General features: G+C 59.7%; 1 protein-coding gene across 2 annotated transcripts; it reads right to left on the minus strand.

Moving 5' to 3' along the window:
- Positions 1-3: 3 nt before the first annotated feature.
- Positions 4-5738, minus strand: DUS3L (dihydrouridine synthase 3 like). 2 transcript variants are annotated; one of them, XM_037505166.2, is made up of 13 exons: positions 5641-5738; positions 4091-4379; positions 3352-3864; positions 2944-2985; positions 2643-2795; positions 2250-2366; positions 2004-2069; positions 1826-1936; positions 1491-1587; positions 1249-1324; positions 727-915; positions 522-650; positions 4-425 (listed from the first exon to the last, which is right to left on the minus strand). In XM_037505166.2, the coding sequence occupies exons 1-13, from the start codon at positions 5736-5738 to the stop codon at positions 353-355; spliced, it is 1953 nt and encodes a 650-aa protein (XP_037361063.1). In that variant the 3' UTR covers positions 4-352. The 2 variants fall into 2 exon arrangements, with proteins under 2 accessions (XP_037361063.1, XP_054549045.1); XM_054693070.1 differs by having other exon boundaries at positions 3298-3864.
- Positions 5739-18224: the final 12486 nt, after the last annotated feature.

The raw sequence follows: 18224 nt of genomic DNA on the forward strand, positions 1-18224 counted from the left end.
GGCCTCTGCCTTCTGCCCCCGCCGGCGATGCCCAGCTGACGGTCCTGAGGGGCCCTCGTGCAGGCAGTGGGCCGGGTTCACACCCACACAGGCTGACCCCCCGGTGAGTCAAGGTGGCTCCTTTATGGCCAAGGCTTCTCTGAGCCCACAGGAATAGAATGAGTGAATGGGGAGGGGGGTGTTGCCAGGGACAGGGCAGGTCTATGGTCCAGGGAAAGTTCCCTGGAGCAAAAAGGGGCAGCCTCAGCGTCTAAGAAAGAGCCATGTCTTACAAGAATAAAATTTATTGTCATCTCACGCACTGGGAGGCCCTCCGTGTTTCAGATGCCTCCCCACCGCCACCCTCCTCCTACTACTTGTAGGCATTGGCCTTGTGCTTCGGCAGGAAGACGAAGTTGGGTGGCACAGGGCCCAGCAGCATCTCGCTGTGAAGGAGAGGCAGGGGGCAGGTCAGGCCTGGCACCTGGGCACGCGGCTCCCACCGGCTGCTCGGTCCCCCACCCCCCAGCACCCCTGGGCACCTGAGGCGGATCCAGTCCGCCGCCTTCTGGCTGGCCATGAGCGTCTCCAGGTAGTCGCGGCCCATGTAGTAGGGCGGCCGCTCATTGATCCTCTGTGGGAGCCGCTCCAGCAGGCCCACGGGCACATACCTGCAGGCGGGCGGGCAGGGTGGGGTCAGACCAGGCCCACGACACCCCCCCCCCACGCTGCGTCCCCGCGGCCCACCTGCACAGGAAAGAGAGCCACTCGAGGAGGAAACGGCGGGTCTTCTCCACGCCCTGTGTGTCCGAGCCCCAGTGCTCCAGGCCGTAGTGTGTGAAGTCCCGCAGGATGTCCATGCGCTCGGAGGACGAGATGTCCCAGTGCCGCTGCTCCTTGATCTCTGTGAACAGCCATGGCTTGAGCAGGGCGCCGCTGTGGGGAAGACGGGGCAGGCAGCGGTCAGCAGGCCGCAGCCCCCTGAACCCAGTCCCAAGCCTCCCAGTTGTGATCACATAACCCAGAGAGCCCGTAAGTTCCAGCCCCAACGTCCACAACCGTGGAAATGCCCACGCCCCCCACAACCTCCTCCCCAGACCCACCTCCCCTGGACGCCCCGCCCCGCCACTCCCATGCTGCCAGAGCAGTGGCGAGGCGGTCGGTCAGGCTGGGGGCACTGGCTGATGTGACCAAGCTTAGATGTGCCCTCGCCCTGAGCTGCAGGTTGGGCACATGGGGGGCTCTAGTTGGTTCTTTGGGCACACTTACCGGGCAATCATGATTCCCGAGACGCCGGTCTGCAGGGCGCAGTTGGCATCCTCGTACGATAAGATGTCCCCGTTCCCTGAGGGGACAGAGGCAGGATCTCGAGGGGTTCTGTGCAGTGGAAACGCCGAGTTCCTGTCAGCCCAGGGTCCCCCGATGGCGCAGAGGGGTTCCAGGGAGGGGTGGGGCAGGTGTGTGGCCTTGGACGGCAGGGCTGGGGGGGCGCTGAACGGCAGAAGACCCACCAAACAGGGGCATGGGGCTGGCCGCCGTCACACACCGCTGGATGTACTGCCAGTCGGCCAACTTGGTGTAGCGCTGCTCCCGAGAGCGGCCGTGGAGCTGGGGGAGAAGCGGCCGCATGTGGAGGGAGGGTCCAGGGAGGTGGAGCATCAGACCCAGAGAGAGACCCAGAGAGCGAGAAAGACAGGCTGAGAGAGAGAGAGACGGTGAGACAGACAGATGGAGGCAGACATGGAGGGAGAGCCGGAGAGGAAGAGCAGGAGCAGCGAGAGAGAGACTGTTAGGAAGGGGTGCCAGCTTCCCCAGGCCCCGCCCCCCGCTGCGCCCCGAGACCCACCGTGACCAGGGCGGTCCCCCAGTCCCGCAGCTCAGGCAGCAGCCGGTGCGCCAGGTTCACGCGCTCCTGGATGCCCGTGCGGATCTTCACCGTCAGCGGCACGTCCAGCACCTGCGGGGACGCCGAGGTCAGCAGGGCCCGGGCTCGGGCAGGGGCGGGGCAGGATCTGGAAGCGCACCTGGTTCATGCCGCGGACGATCTGCTGGAACTTGGCCGAGCGGTTCATGAGGGCACAGCCCCCGCCCTAGGAGAGACAGAGGGTACTGGAACAAGGCGGGGTGGGATCCGGGCTGGATCCCTCAGTGCCCACCTTATCCCAGCCGGCTCAGCACCACCCCCGCCCGCAGTCAGATGGGGAACGAGGCATGAAGGCCCCCACCCTCCCATGCCCTGCCACCCTGCCCCAGGGCCAAGTGGCGGCTACCTTCTTGTACACGAGGTCGATGGGGCAGCCGACGTTGATGTCCACGAAGTCCACCTCGATGGTGCGGTTCAGCAGCTCGGCACACTTGGTCATGGTGTCGGGGAAGGCGCCTTCCAGCTGTGGCGGGCGGCAGAGCAGGGGGAGAGGGTCAGCTCTGACCATCTCTTTGGCCACTGTCCCTTGGGGAGCCTTGGGCTAGTGACCCATTTCCCTGACGTGACCCCAGGCCAAGGTCATCAGTCCTTCTGGCATGTGAGGCAGACACCTCTGACCTGTGGCTGAGGCAGGAGGGATCTGGGAAGCGACTGAGCAGAGCAAGCTGCCCCCGAACTGTGCTCCCGAACTTGGCAGCTAAGAGCCCTTCCTCCCTCCCTCCCTTGGGGCGACACCCACCTGGATGCCAAAGATGTCCTCACACGAGTGGCGTTTGAGTAGGGCCCACTCAGATGTCTGCCCCTGCAGCAGGTTGGTGCAAACAGCCATCTCCCCACATGTCACGTCAGCGCCAAAGCGCTTACAGATCCTCCGAAAGGGCAGGTTCCCACACTGAAGGCAACAGGACCCAGACATGAAGGTGTGGCAGGTAGCGATCCCAGACTCCTGCCCAGCCCGAGACCCTCCAGGCAGAGGCACACACTAGGCACTACCACAGCGTCACAACATCACTGCCCAAGCCACCCTGTATGGGTCCTACCGTGGTGAGGGGGGCCAGGTACAGTTTGCCACTGATGTCCAGCTAGAGGGAAAGAAAATGCTTGGTGAAGCTCTGCCCTCCAACTGGAACTTTGAAACCTCTCCAGTCTCCCTTCTTCCCGCCATCTGTGACATGCTTTGACCTGTTCCAACTGGCCCAGCATCCTTACACCCCTGATACTCTGCACTTGTCAACCTATCCCCCAATGGGGAGTGAACCTTTCTCCTCTGCCAGAAAGCTTCTACTCGTCCTTCAAAACCCCATTCCCAATGCCTCCTCTTCTAAGAAACCTTTCCACCACTTCTGTCACAGTCCTCTAGAGTTGGGAATATGTGTCCAACTCCCTCTGCTCACCCCTCCCCTCACACACACTGCTAGTGTCCTCAGCAGGGAGCACCAGACACGAACCCGTTTCTTCTCACAGGACCGTAGCCTGATTATGTCCTCATCAGTCAGGGGCCCACAGGTCTGCACAGGGCTGCTGGGAGGGGCACTGGCATCCTGCTCCAGTGGGGCTTGTTGGGCATCACAGTTTTCCTGCCCTGGGGCACCATCAGCCCCTATGACCTTGGGGACAGTGGCAGTGGGTATGGAGCCTGGCAGCTGGCCCTTGCTTAGCTGGCGCAGAGCCTGCTCAGCACGTTCAAAGTAGACCTTTCGTTTTCGCAGCTGCTGCTGCAGTGCCTTGTCCAGGCTGTTGCGGATGGGCGGGGCCTGGACCAAATCTGCCTGCACCAGGTTCTGACCCTCAGGTCCTAGGTGGGCTCCAGCAAAGCGGCAGGTGACACCATAGGGGCACCTGCCAAAGGTTTCAAAGAGCACACAGCGTGGGCCCAGGTCAGGTGGCTTGGTCTCCAGGTAGTGGCCCACATCATGCAGGAAGCGGCAGCGGTCACCAAAGAGACACTTGTCAGCTGACTCCTGTTGAAAAACAGGCGGACAATGCAGGAGGTCAGGGAGAAGCTGGGGTGGCAGGCAGCCTGTATCTGAACCCCAGATCCACCCTTTCCTGGCTGTGTGTCCTGAAACAAGTCAGTAACCTCACATGGAAAGGATAACAATGAGGATTGAGTTGGGGTTAGAGAGAGGACAATTAACAAATGCCAGAAAATAAAACCTGTGTGAACCTTCCTGTGGCCACACTCACCTGCACCAGGGAGGGGCACAGCCTGTTCTTGTCATAGTGGGTGGGCTTCACATGGGGCCGGGCCTTGTTCTGGCCCCGGGCCCTCTTCTGAGCCTGTGGCTGCTCCTTGGCTTCCTCTGCCTCATCCTTCTGCTTGTCCTCTTTCTGCCCATCTTCCAGTCGGATCCTCTTGGCCTCAGGCTCAGCACCATCAATGCCACCAGGGTTTCCTGCCCCTGTCTCCCAGTTGGGATTCTCTTGTCCTTTGGTTTCCAGAAATTCGTGGAACTGCTCCTTGGTGGTGAGGTATCTATTGCAGAGAGGGAAGGAAAGAAGGGGTTGCATGAGGGGCCTCCCTAGTGGTGCAGTGGTTGAGCGCTGGGCCGCGAAGCTGCCCGCAGCCTCTGCTGCGCTGGTTCAATCCGTGGCCACTGGCGAGGGTCCCACATGGCGCACAGACCTCCCCTGCCGCCAGCTGCTCCCCTCAGCAGGGTATTTCGTCAGTCTGCCTGTTCTGCTCCCCGCTCTGGCTCTGGTGAATTCTCTCACCCTCCCGCGCTTCTGACTGTACCCAGCGCTTGTATAAATAAATAAATAAAAATCTTAAAAAAAAAAAAAAAAAAAGAAGGGGTTGTGTGAGCCCTCTTGGAGCTCAGACCCCATGAACGCTGGGGAAGGAGACTGAAAACACTTGACGCTGCTTATATGCTTCTCCTTCTGCAAACTGCCAGCCCTGCCGGGGGCACCTCGGATCACAGAAAGGATCTATTCTGGGGCCTCCTGGTGGCGCAGCGGGTTGAGCGCAGAGCTGTGAAGCTGTCCGCAGCCTCTGCAGCGCGGGTTCAATTCCCGGTCGGCCGGGGAGATGCCCACATGGCGCGGCGGACCTCTCCTGTCTCCCCGCTGCTCCCCTCAGCAGTGTATTTCAGTACATCTGCCTATTCTGCTCCTTGCTCTGTCGCTGGTGAATCCTCTCACCCTCCCGCGCCTCTGGCCTGTACCTCAACTATTGTGTAAATAAAAAAAATTCTAAAAAAAAAAGAAAGAAAGGATCTATTTTGTTCCTGGCTTCCTACTGACAGATACCCGTAATTTAGCTCAACTAACCTTCAGATCTCAGGCACGAGTCCCTGGCTGCCTTCGGCTACAAGAAACTACCAGTCCCAGCATGCCATGCAATGGAGTCCGCAACAGCCACATTTCCCAGCATGCTCTTCAGCCCCCACACGCCCCAGCATGCCCCGCGGTACTCGCTTCACGCAAGTCCCAGCCAGTAACTCGGGCCGGAGGTGCGAGTCGGGCCACACGCTAGGACTACAGTCCCCAGCATGCAGCTGCGGCCCTCGTTGCAAGCCCCGCCCACCCCAGCACGAAGCTTCCTGCATGTGACAGCAGCCAACGTGCGCGATCTCAGCTACGGCCGCTGACGCTGCGGACGGAGGAGCGCCTGGAACTGAAGACCGTGGGAGCTTCCCGCCCGGGGCCGGGCCCCACGTCCCGACATGCACCGCTCCGGGCGCTCTACGGGTGCTGGGAGGGCTCCGTGAGCGTTCCCTGCCCCGGCGACTCACTGGCGTTTAATGGGCGCCACTCCGCAGTCCGGCGCGCCGGCTCCCGAGTCGCCGCCGCTGCCACTCCTTGCCGGCGCCTCCGCCTCTCCCCCCGCCATCGGCCCCCCTCACGCCCGCTTAAGAGTGCCGGGAAGGCCTTCCGGGTCGTGCGTGTGTCCCCTGCCGCGCGGGGAAATACGCATCACCAGCCCGCCCGAGGGACGGCTCGTGCGTGCGCAGGCGCGGGGGGCGGGGCCTGCGGGGGGCGGGGCTCGGGGCTCCCCTCGCCTGAGCTCTGGGGGCGCCGGCCAGAGATGGTCGGTGGTGTGAGGGCTGGAGGGCTGGCCGGCGGTGGCCCCGACGTGTTTTGCTTTCCTGCTGTTTTTCTGTGTTTTAATTTTTTTTAAAGATTGATTATGCATGCGAGAGCTGGGGTACAGGCCAGAGACGCGGGGGGTGAGAGGATTCACCAGAGACAGAGTGGGGAGCAGAACAGGCAGATGGAGCAAAATACACTGCTGAGGGGAGCAGCGGGCGAGACAGGAGAGGTCTCCCGCGCCATGTGGGTAGCACCCTGGCTGGGGATCGAACTCGTGCTGTAGTAGCTGCGGATAGCTTCACGGGTTGCATCTTAACCCCTTGCGCCTCCAGGGAGGCCCTGTTTCTTAAATTTTTATTTTAAATTCCACTATTTCTACACGGGGTGTTCATTCAGCAAATAATTGTCGAGTGCCTAGGTGTCAACACAGGTGCTGCCCTCGATGCCACGGACAGCAGAGAAAACACATGCGCACGCAGAAAATCCCTGCCTTTAAGAGCTCCCATAGGAATGGGGGAGCAGACAATAAATTTAAAACATAAGTAAATGATACCTATATTAGACGACAATGAAACAGGGAAAGGAAGTGGGAAGACCATTTTTCGTGGTTGCAGTTTTTAATAGGATGATGGGATGACATTGGCATACTTTTGAAAGGAGTGAAGAGGGAGGCATAAGGACATCAAAAGAAAAAGTGTTTCAGGTAGAGGGAACAGCCTCTGCAAAGGCCTTGAGGCACGACCTGCCTGGTGTGATTGGAAGAACAGCAAGGTAGACCCCTGTGACTGGAACACAGTGAGCAGCGAAAGGAAGAGAGGGAGGAGGTGAAGCTAGGGAGCTGAGGGACTGGGAGCAGGTGGTAACTGTCTTATGGGCTGCAGGGAGGATTTGGGCTTTTCAGAAACCCAGGTGTCACCACAACTTTTCCAAGCACATTGAAACTTACAGTAAGTAAAGTGGAAGGAATGTTCTGAGGCACAATGAACTGCTCACAGTCACCTAGTCATGTTATCTTATTTTATGCTCTAGAAAATAACAGCACCTGTTGGGCTTATATGTCTTGTCTTTCAGGGCAAACTATAACAGAATAAGAACTGTAGTTTTCATAACAGTGTCAAAGAGAATGATAGATCCCAGGACTTAACAAAACCGAACCTAACTGAAGCAACAACCAAGGAAAAGCATGCAGTGACAGATGTTGCCAAATGAACCACACATTCCCATCCCTTGTCCCCCTGCTTTCTAAGTTCTTTGCTTGCTTTTCCTATAAAAGAGATTTCTTTGCCTCTTCTCAGGGAGAAGGTAACTGAAGGACACGAACTCTCCCTATTCTGTTCCACCATCAATCAATAAAATTTCTTCTCTGCTAGTCGAACAGGTCTCACTTCTTTGGCTCCAGTGACACCAGACAAGAGACCCCTGTTGAGCAAATAAGGAGCTCTCCCCATTGTGGGGTTGGTAACACAAATAGAGAAGAGGGTTGACAGAGCTGTTAGCCAGAGAGGACAGAGTGCAGCCACCACTTGCCATAGTCTCCACCATGCCTCATTGTGTGCCCCCCCCCAAAAAAAAACTATGTTCCTACAGGATGTTTGATGCAACACAGGGAGTTCAGGACCCTGATTTCAATCTGCTAAGGCTCAAACCCCAGTCCATGCACTTAGCAGTTTAGGAATATTGTTACTTGACTTCTCTGTGCCTCAGTCTCCTCATCAGAAAAATGGAGCAGGTAAAAATATCTCTTTTAGAAGGTGTGAACATTAATATATACAAACCCTACTTAATTAAGTTCTAGGGGATGGAAAGAGTGTCCAGGTAGGCACGGATCAGCAAACTACAGGATCAAGCATACCTTCCATCTCCCAAAGGAAGTGATACCTGTTTCTACCTTCAGCAGAACTGCGGGGGCGGGCCTCAGTTATTATATAGGCGATTATTAGCCTGGGACTCGGGTAGCACACGTCTCACCATGAAAGCACGGTCCAATCTGCCCGCTCTTGCGGTGTTTTTGAATAAATCCACTTTGCTGTTGGAATAACTGATTGCCTGTGTTTGAGGTCATTAAATAACTATCAATATATGTTACTGACTACTATTGTTATTTTGCATTATCGTCATCATCGAATTAACTGGACATGGTACAAGGTGGAAATCCTTAACTGCACTTATATTTTACTCTTAAACCTTCACAAAGCTTTCCTGGGGAGGGAAGTGAGGCAGGGTCTGATGGGAAACTGAGGCCCAAGGAGGGAAAAGATTTGCCTGAAGCTGGGAACCAGCTTTTCCAAGACTTAGGAGAAAACAGAAGGAGGTGGGGACCAGAACAATTTGTCATCCATCTCTGGCCTTGGCTGCCCTCTGTAGGACAATCTGGGAATAAAATGGTGGAACTGGGGGGAGACCCAGCCTAAGAAACCAACTGCAGTCCTTGTGACACTTCTTACCCAGCCCTCTTAGCCACCTCAAGGGACAGGAGCTCATTTCTGAGGTGCCCCACCCATTGAGGATCTACCAATAGTCTCCCCCCATCCTCCCAGGCAGGGGCAACAGTGGACAGCTAGGGAAACAAGTGCAAGGAGTGCAACCTCAGGAATATGTCTCCTTTCTTAGGGCCTCAGCCTCTAAGGAGAGCTCTTCCAGTGCTCTCTGGCCCTGCGAATGATTGCCTACCCTCTCTGTAAGTCAATCCAGGAAGGCTTCCTGTAGGAAGACAGAGGCTGTGACCTGGCCATTGATCACCATGCTATAAATGTTAATTACATAATAATAATAACAATAATTACATAATAATAATAATGCATCATATTATGATGGCATAGTATTGTTAATCAGTAACTAAATATTTACTGAGCACTTGCTGTATACCAGCCCTCCATCTAAGGCCCTTCTCATGCATTAACTCACAATCCTCTGACTCTGACCAGTATCCCTGGAATGCAGAGGTCCCTAGTCTGGGGGATCAACCCACTGTCCTCAACCAGAAACCAAGATATCAGCCTCTCCTCTTGCCTTCTCCCCCGCCCCACAGCCACAGCCTGTTGGTGCCCATGTCCTACCTACTTTCTCTCCAGAGTCTCTGTCCCCTCTCCCATCACCTAGCCTTCCAGCCTCAATCCAATGTTGTGGTGCAACAGCCCAGCCTCCACAGCTTTCTAAAAAACATGTGACTGTGCCCTCCTGGGCTCTCTGTCCTGCCAGGGCTCCCTACTTCCTATTGCCCCTGCTCCAAGTCACATCCCTGGAGTTCCTGTGTGAGCCAGTCCCTATTGCCTTCCCCAGCTCCATCCCGCATCGCCCCTCACTCCCTAAACTCAAGTGCCAGTGTCTTGCCTCCCAGCCCTCGCATCTGCTGTTCCTTCTTCCAGGAGGACTGCCCTCTTCCCAGGCACCTTGCTCCTTCCACTCACCCTGTAGTGCTCAGTCTCTTCTCTGGAAGACACTCCGGCTGCCCCCTTCTTGGGATGGGTCTAGTGTTCCCTTCAGGCCCTGTACTGCCTGAGCATCCCCATCACGGCCCTGATCACCCTGAGTCAGACAGGATGGCAGAGTGCTCTGCCTCCGCAGCCCTGTGTCCCCAGCCCCCAGAGCTGGCCCCGTGTAGCCCTGGAGATGCAGGACCCTGAGGGAGATGCCCCTCCCCCAGGGCTCCCGACCTTGACCAATGTTAGGAAGGAGGGAGACAGGTGGCACTGCTCCCCACCCCTGTAAGTGGGGAGACTTAGGTACCAAAGTGGGCGTGGAGCAGGAGCTTCTGCTCTGCTTATTCACTGACTTTCCCGCTCCCCGCTCGCTCTCTCTGTGTCCGTCTCTGTGGGTCCCTCTCTCTCTTACTCTCTGTGTTTCTCTTACCTTCCAAGTCTTGATTCTCTCCCTCTGCCCAGCATCCCTCTCTCTCTCCCCCTCCCTCCCCTCTCTCCCCCCACTGCATCTCTCTCTCCCTGGCTCTAGCTCCCTCCCTCTCCCGCAGCCCCTCTCTCTGCGCCCTCTTGTCTCCCTGCTCTCACTCTGTCTCTTCCTCTCTCCCTTCCTCTGTGTGTGTCTTTTTTCTGTCTCTTTCTCCTCATCCCTATCCCCTCCCCTCCCAGCCCCCCCAGACCGGATAGGGGTGGCAGCGCCGGGCAGGTGCGGTGTGGGCTTGGTGCCCATCTCTGCCCAGGGCCACCCCGGATTTGTGGTTGTGCCTCCTTTATCTGGGACTGCAGCTGCCCCTTATCTTCTGGCTTCAGGGCACGAGACTGGGATTAGGGCGCCTGGGCCAAGGACATGAGGCGGGCAGCCGGTCGCCATGAGTCGTTCTGGGGTGTGCTTGGGTCACCCAGAGCCAGGGAGCTGGGGCTGCAGCTGTATGTGTGTGTGACAGTGTATGTACATTTGCGTGTTTGGCCTCTGTGTGTCTGTGGGTGTGATGCTGTACACACGCTGGTAGCTGTGACTACTGAGCATATGACTTGGGGTGTCTGCGTGTGTAATTGTGCGTCTGTGTGAGTGTGTGTCTATTGTGTGTCTCCCTGTGTGACTGTGTATATATTTGTGACTTTTGCATGTGGCTCTGTGAGTGTGAGATGATGTAGACACAGCTGTGACTTCTGCTCACGAGTGTCTGCGTGTACATGCTTGTCTACGCGTGTATGAGTGTGCATGTGACAGTGTGTATGCATGTGTGGCTCGTGGGAGTCTGTGTCTGTCTGCATTTCCATGAGCTCTCATGAGAGCCCCAGGCCCTGCCCTGACCCACAGGTGCCCACACAAGCCCAGGTCCAGCCCTGCCTGGCTCCCTGGGGCTGGCCTGATGGCTTTTCCGTCCTGCTGGCCCAGGGCCCCCCCAACACACACATCCCCCAACCCGCCGCCACGGGCCTGCAACCTGTGACCTGTGGCTGCAAACAGCTCTGTGGGGACGGCCACCAGCCCTGCTTTTCCCATCCTCGCCTGGACCTGGCTGGCTCCTTCCTGCCGCCCACAGGCCCCGTGGGCCCCATCTTGGCCCAGGTCAGCGGCTCCTCCTTGGGCCTTGGGGCCCTTGCTCTGCCCCCAGCCCAGAGTGCTCCTCTAGCTGTGTCCCCTGTTGGGGCTGAGGCCTCTCTCTGCTCACACATCACCTCCTGGGGTGGGGATAATTTTATGAATCAACAGCCTAGAGTTATCCCAGTGACTGGGCAGGGCCTTCAGAGGAGAGTGGTACTGCCCACTTGAGAGGGCCTACACTAGGCACAAAACAAATGTGGGAGCCATTTTGCCCAGGGCAGGGCCTGGGGCTCTCAGATGGAGAAACTGAGGCCCAGAGAGCTCAGTCACCAGTGCATTGGGGGCTGACACTCCAGCCAGCGGCGGCTGGAAGGACAGAAGACACCGAGGGCACTGGGCCACCTCTACCCCCACAGGGCTGATCCCTGGGGTCCTGAGGTACAGCACCAGACCCGCAGGGCCTGGACCAGTTCCTGGTGCTAGAATGGAAACTTCTCCCTCAGCCAAATCTGTGTCTTGGCCAGCAGCCTCCCAGAACCCCTGCCTGGACCTCCACTGGAGAAGGGAACAATCCCCTTGGGAGCAGGGACTGCCCAAGGAGGGCAGGGGACCAGATCCCAGGGACAAAGCTTTGAAGGAGCACCCAAGGCTGAGGCTGAATAGTCTGGATTAATCCAGCTCTAAGTTTTAGGCTCTTTCTTGCTGTGTGACCTTGGGTCAATGTCTTGACCTCTCTGATCCTCTAGTTTCACAACTGCCTGGCGGGCTGGGGAGGGGGAGGCATTGCCTGGAGCTACCTGGAGGAAGTGGTAGAAGAGCAGAACAATTTCAGGGGCAAACACAGGGGTGTGCAGGTGGCAGGGCCTGGGTTGACCCTGGGGCCCATGAACTAGAATCAGCTCCAAGGGTCATGTGCCCATGGATGTCACTCACAGGGCCTCAGTTTCCTCACACCCATGCACTGAGAGCCCGTGGCTCCTACCAATGGACTGCGCTTGAAGCATGGGAGGGTTCAAGGCTCCAGTAGACCCGCCCCCGCCCCACAGCAACCTCAGTCTGGGACAAGGAAGGTTTAAAAATAAAGCATTGTAAATACCGTGTTTCCTGCAAATAGAACCAGCCCGAGTCCCCTCGGCCTCCCGGGCAGTCGGGCCCAGACAGGGCCTTTGAGGGGGGTGGGGGCTGGAGAGCGGGCTTGCCTGAGTGCGCCCCAGTTCCTGGCTGTGGTGTGAGTCAGCCAGTGTGATGGTGTCTGTCTGTCACCGCCTGTCTGGGGGGGTGACAAAGTGTGTGGTTTGGTGACAGAGTGGTGGGGGTGCTGGGTTGTGTGAGGTGACACGCTGAAGCCCCGGGGGTGTTGGGAGGGAGTGAACCTGAGTCTTGTGTGACTACATGGGGCTCACCCTGAACAGCACAGAGAGTCTGGGGGTGCTGAGCGCTACAAGCCTCCTCCTGAGGGATTTGTGTCGGTGTGTGCATGTCACTAGGGGTGACAGGGTCCCCCCAGGTGTGTATGTCTGCTCCAGAGGGTGACCGGAATCTCAGTCTGCAGTGGAAGGCGGGAGTGGGTCCTGGGGTCTCCACCCTCTACCTCCTGTCCAGCCCCCTTTGGCCCTAGCCCAGGCACTCCGGCCCCTGTGCATCCCAGAGGAAGAACCAAGTCTTTCAAGTTACTGTTGCCAGGGCAACCATTTTATGAACGTCCACATGGTGGGCACATGTGTGTGTCCTGCACCCCATGTGTCTCCACGCCCCACCCCCACGCCCCAGCCACGGCAGGGAGGGGGCACAGGCGGTGTGGGGTGAACAGGAGGTGGCCGAGGGGCAGCTGGTGACAGCTTAATGGTGGCGGGCTGGGGTGGGGGTAGGCTCTTGGCTGAGATCGGCCTGGCGTGTCTGCACCAGTGTGTGTGCCTGCGAGACAGCGTGGCCACCACTCCTGAGCACACGTGTGGGCTGGGGTGGATGTCCATGTTGGGTGTCACAGGAGTGTGCCAGCGTATTGTCTGTTAGAAGGTCCCGGTACCAGGCAGCTGGTGTGTAACGACCTAAGTGTGTGCACGTGTGCTCGGCAGCTAGGGAGCTGCTCCAAGGGCCAAAACGAGGCAGGATCACGGGTGTCTCTACAGGCAGTGTGTGTGTGAGCCTGTGTGTGCGCGAGCCTGTGTGTGCGTTTTGTGTTCAAATGTCCTGTGCTGGAATGTCCCGCTTGGGAGGGAGGTGAGGACACCTGTGTGAGCACAAGCGCGTGTCCACGGGCACATGGTGGGTGTGTGTCAGGTGCCACTGTGCTCACCCAGGTGTCTGGGTGTGTGAGCACCGCCAGAGGGGTGTGTGTGATGGCCAAGAGCAAGGGCTTGGGGGGTCTGTGTGTGAAGAGCCCTCGTGTCACACTCTTGCCTCTCATCAGGGTGTGCGTGTGTGTGTGTGTGTGTGTGTGTGAGAGAGAGACCAGGAGTAGCACTTGGTCGTATGGATAGAGGTGAACCGGGCACTCCCCTCTGGTGCCCAGCACAGCGGCTCACACTTACTCAGTCCTCACTACCATGCAGTGGGGATATACTAACAGCACCCCGTGTTACAGATGGGGAAACTGAGCCAAGAGGCCGCAGAGTCTCCCTCAAGACCAGAAAGAGCCCCCCCCACCGGGACGGCGCGGCCCAGGAGCCGACGGTCCCCACACGGCCACCCCTGACACGCGCTCGCCGCGCCCGGTCCACGCACAAACTCACATTCCTGCGCGCCCTCCACAGCCGCGCCCGCCCGTGCGCAGCGGGGCGGCCCCTGCGTGTCCCCATCACCTCATGCACCGTGTACGTCGCACGGACCCCGGGGGGCGAGGGCGAGAGGGCGGCGTGGAGGCTGAGGGCTCCAGCGAGGCCAGGTGTCCACGCAAGCTCCTGGGCTGCTCGGCCCGAGGAACGCAGGCGGCCTGGGGCACAGCGAGGGGCCCCACGACCCCGGCGGCGGGAGCGGGAAAGCAGACCTCCCGGCCGCGAGAGGAGGTCGGCAGCCGCGCTCCGCGACGAGACGAGCGCGGGGACCCGGGGCGGGGCTGCCGGGCGGGCGTTTCTCCCCAGCAGGACGGGGGCGGGCGGGGCCTCGGCTGGCGCGAGCCCGCCCACCCCCCGCCACCCCCGGCGCGTCTCGCGCGGCGCCCGGGCCCTTGGGCTCGCCAGGGGGCGCTTCGCGACGCGGCGCCGTCGGGGAGGGGGCCGGGGGCTTTCGCCTGGCCGGCGGGCCCGGGCAGCGCTGAGTCTGGCGCCGGGGGTGGGTCGGGATCCCCGCGGGGACCCGAGGCCAGACTGGGGGAGAGGCCACTCGATGGAGGCGCGGGTACCGTCAGTCTTAGGGTGTCATTTGCTGTCTTAGGGGAAGACTTTGGGTCTAGTTCCCTGGCATGGCTCCCTGAGGAGGCACCTTCTTCAGCTTCTGGAAAGAGGGTGCAGGCTGGGATGGTGGGGCCTCATGATCCTCGAGTGGGGGAGAGGGAAGTGTGGGTCGCGGCCGCCGCCGTCGGGGGAGTTCTGTGTTATTGTTTTTATTTTCCTGGAGGAGAATGGTGGGGGGAGACTTGGGGCCACGGATTTATGGAAGATGCGCGATCGGAGTCCCTGGGGTGGAGGCGGGAAATAGGTAATGGGGGGTACTGCTCTGGGGGTTCCTTTGGGTTTTCTTGGGGAGGGCACTTCTTGAGGTGTTGCTGGGGACGTCGCTTTCCGGCAGGGAGGCCCGGCGCGCAGGCGAACCCCCACGGAGCGGGGGGCGCTGAAGACCGCGGCACCGGCGGCTGCAGCTCTCCTCCTAGAGGGGGGTCCTGGGGGGGCGTCTCTGACCCCCTTTTGTGCCAAGGGAGCACTGCTGGGGTCTCCGGGGCCCGGGGAGATGGCCGTCTAGTGGGGTGCTCTGCCCCGGGCACCCCTGCCACCTGAGCTCCCGAGGCCCCCTCGGGCTGGGCCGGGGGCGGGGCCAGGGGCGGTGGCTCGGGTTTCCCGGCTCGGGGCCGCCCCCGGCCCTGGCCCCGCCCCGGCCCCACCCCCGGCCCCGCGCCGGCCGAGCCGTCCGCGGCGGGAGCGGCTGAGGCTGCGAGAGAGCTCGCGGTGGAGCCGCTCGGAGCGTCCGGGCCTCTCTCGCCGTCTCCCCGGAGCCCCGGGCCGTGCGCTGAGGCTGCCCGCGCCGTCTGTGCGCCCCCGCGCCCAGCGCCCTCCAAGCCACCGGTCGTCAGTGCACCCCCCGACCCCCAGTCCCCGCCGGGCCGGGATGGCCGCAGTCCGCGGCTGAGCGAACCCGGGGGGGCCCCATGGGCAGGCCCGCGCCGCGCCCCCCCCGCGGCCGCCCCCTCTGGCCCGGGCCCCCCGGGCGCGGCGGGCCCAGGCTGCCCGAATGGCGGTCGCGGCGGCAGGGGTAGGGGCTGGGGCCGGCGCGGGCGGCAGGCGCCGCCGCCACTGACGGGTAGTCGGGCGCCCTAGCAGGTAAGAAAGGGCAGGCGAGGGGCCGGCAAAAGACCGGCGCGGGCGGGGAGCGCCGTCCCCACGGACGGAGGTTTGGGGGTGCGTCCAGGGGCTCGCGGTAGACCAGTAGCTCTCCTCCTTGAGCAGGGAGCCGGCTTGTGTGCGCGGGTGGGATCGGGGCGACAGGTCCTCGGTGGCGGGGCACGGGTGTGGAGAGGGCGGTCCTCGGCGCCTCTTCAAGCCAGGATCTGGTGGGGGTGCCTGTCCGACGGGGCGGGCGTGCCTCTGCCCCGGGACCCCCATGTGCGCGTCTGAAGCGGCGAGGAAGCGGGGCCGCTGGAATCCCCGCCCCGGCCTCTAGGAAGGCACGACCGAGTCACCCTTTCTGCCCGTGGTCTACAAGGGGCTGCCGGGGCCACCCGGATCCCGCGGGCCTCGGCGGGGGCTGCCGTCGCGGGCCCAGCTGCTTGTGGAGTAAACATCTGTCAGCGGCGCGTTCCGGCCGCTCCACTGCGCGCCGCCGCCCGGGGACACGGTGTCCTCCGGTAAGGGCCGGGCTCCCCTGGCGCCGGAGCCGCCTGTTTAGCCACAAGAGGGCGCGAGACCCTGGGGGGGGGTCCCTTAAGGGCAAAGACCAGGTATGAAGAGAGAGGGGCCGTGCCTTCCTTGCTTTTTTTTTTTTTTCCCTAAGGCATCTCGTATAGGATCATCGCAAAATTCTCCCAGAAGGTGCGATTTGTGGGTTAGGAGTCTTGAGGCCGAGAGGTTTGTAGACAGTAGGCAGATTTGGGGGGGGGGCGGGGGGAACTGGGGAGAAAAATGGCCTCTCCTGGGGGGGGATGTCACCGGTGCCCCCTCCCCAGGAGTCACTGGCATAGGCTCGTGCCACTGAGCTGGCTCCGCCGGCCTGTGGTTGCCTGTGAGGACCCCCAGCCAGATCTGGGGAGCAGGGCTGGGCCCAGGAGAAGGATGCAGGAGGCGGGACCCCTGACTTTCCTCACTCCTGCCTGCCCAGTATCTTTCTCTCTGTGTTCCATGACACTCTTTGTCTGTCTTCAAGTGCCCCAGGCTGAGGAAGCCCCAATGGGGCGTGACTGGTCTAGGCGGATGTCAGTGGTGGGAAGACTCTCAGCTTTGCCAGCTTCTCCCCACCCCCAGCCCTTTGCCTTGGGGGCCTTGGGACAACCCTCTCCTCTCTTTTCATCCCCCGCTCTTGAGGTTCAGAGCTTTAGATCGCTCTGGGGTCTTACAACCCACCCCCAGGGAGCTGCAAAGAGCTACTTCTAGGGGTACAGGCAAGAAAACAAAACATACCCCTCTGTAGCTGGGTGCAGTGTCTGAAATTCCCCATTAGCGCTTCATCTTCAGATTTCAGGACTCATTCTCAGGGAGCAAGCATAGGATATAGCTTGAAAGAGTCTGGGAAGGCAAAAGTACACAAAAAAAGATTGTTTCAACCAGTGTCTGTGGGACAGCAATGGTGTGGCTGACCCTGTGGTGCCAGGACTCCTGGACCTTGTCCTTCCAGGGAGCTGGACTTAGATCTAAAAATCTAACGGTAGGTGGAGACCAGCCTGGGGAGTGCCAGCCTCCTTGTCTTCGGGTAGGAGAGACAGGAAGGTATTTTGGAGGAGGGGTATTGGGGCTGTGAAGGATGGATAGGAGTTTTCTAGATGCAAAAAGAAAGGGCATTTTAGATGGTGAAATGTATATACAACAATCTGGAATTAGGAAATAATTGGCTGGTTTGGGCCAATCCAGGGTGGTTGTAAGAGTGAAAGACTGAAAGGTTGGCAGAGGGAGAATGGACCCGGCATTGGAAGACCACTTCCTAGAGGGAGGGGCCGGGAGGAGACGAGAGAATGGTCCTTAATGCCCCTGGAGTTCCCGGTCCAGGCTGTCTCTGCTAGTGGGCTGTGGTCTCCCAAGGCAGAGTAGGGGGACTCCAGCCTCAAGGCAACAAATAGAGACAGAGGGGCAGATATGGCCTTCCCTCTGCCCCGGGCAGGTCAACATGAGGTGTGGTTCTAGCCATTTTGCAGCCAAGAAAATTGAGGTCCTAGAAACCAAAGGAATCTTTCCTTCATGCTCCATCTAGTTCCCAAACACTAAGCGACTGTGTGCCAAGCCCTGAGCAAGGATGGCGTGAACAAGACAGACCTGGTACCTGCACGCCTGAAATCAGGGGTTGGGGGTGGAGGGTGATGAACAGGAGGCTCCTATACTAACCCACCAGCCTCCTTCTGCATCGGGGGACTTCCCACCACAGAGGAAACCAGAGTGGAGAACTGGACTGCTTTGGGGGGGGCTTTCAGGAACAGAGAGGTCTTCCCTCCAAATCAAGTGAAACCAGGGTTCAGCCTAGCCCTAGAAGAAATTACATAGGAGGTTTTGCTTGCAGCAAGAGGGTCTTACTTCCCAGTTGGGGAAACTGAGACCCAGAGTGAGGGCAGTGGTGTGTCGGAGACCCACAGTATTTTGAAGTTGGGGAGCTGGAAGAGATGACTCGGGTGCTTTGTTCCCAGGAAACCAGTGTTAGCGTTTAAGCTGCACCTGGAATCTATGCCTCGGTTTCTCTTTCTATCAGACGGCCAGCGTTGTGTGGTAGCCTCCGGGCCACTCCCGGAGGACCCATGTCCCCCACACCACCCCCAGGGCCTGTGCCAGCTGCTCAGCTGTGCCAGGCCTCATTAAGCTGATCCTGTTATCCCTCTCCTGAGCCCCCTCCTTCACCCTGGACGCCTGTAAGACACGCCCCAGGCTACCTGGCTAGTGGGACCAGTCTGGTGTGGATATGTTGTGGGCCAGCCGCAGAGGGCCAGGCCAAACACACACACACACACACACACACACACACACACGCGCGCGTG

This window comes from Talpa occidentalis, unplaced genomic scaffold, assembly GCF_014898055.3.
Source record: "Talpa occidentalis isolate TD23 unplaced genomic scaffold, MPIMG_talOcc4v2.1 talOcc4.12, whole genome shotgun sequence".
Classification (NCBI taxonomy): domain Eukaryota; kingdom Metazoa; phylum Chordata; class Mammalia; order Eulipotyphla; family Talpidae; genus Talpa; species Talpa occidentalis.

What these genes read in the sequence shown, in the direction of transcription:
- DUS3L (XM_054693070.1), bottom strand. Translation starts at nt 5,738, where the DNA reads ATGGCGGGGGGAGAGGCGGAGGCGCCGGCAAGGAGTGGCAGCGGCGGC. An exon ending in GTGGCGCCCATTAAACGCCA is followed by an intron (nt 4,380 to 5,640) that starts GTGAGTCGCCGG and finishes TCTCTGCAATAG; the next exon opens with ATACCTCACCACCAAGGAGC. An exon ending in CAGCCCCATGCCCCTGTTTG is followed by an intron (nt 1,325 to 1,490) that starts GTGGGTCTTCTG and finishes CTGTCCCCTCAG; the next exon opens with GGAACGGGGACATCTTATCG.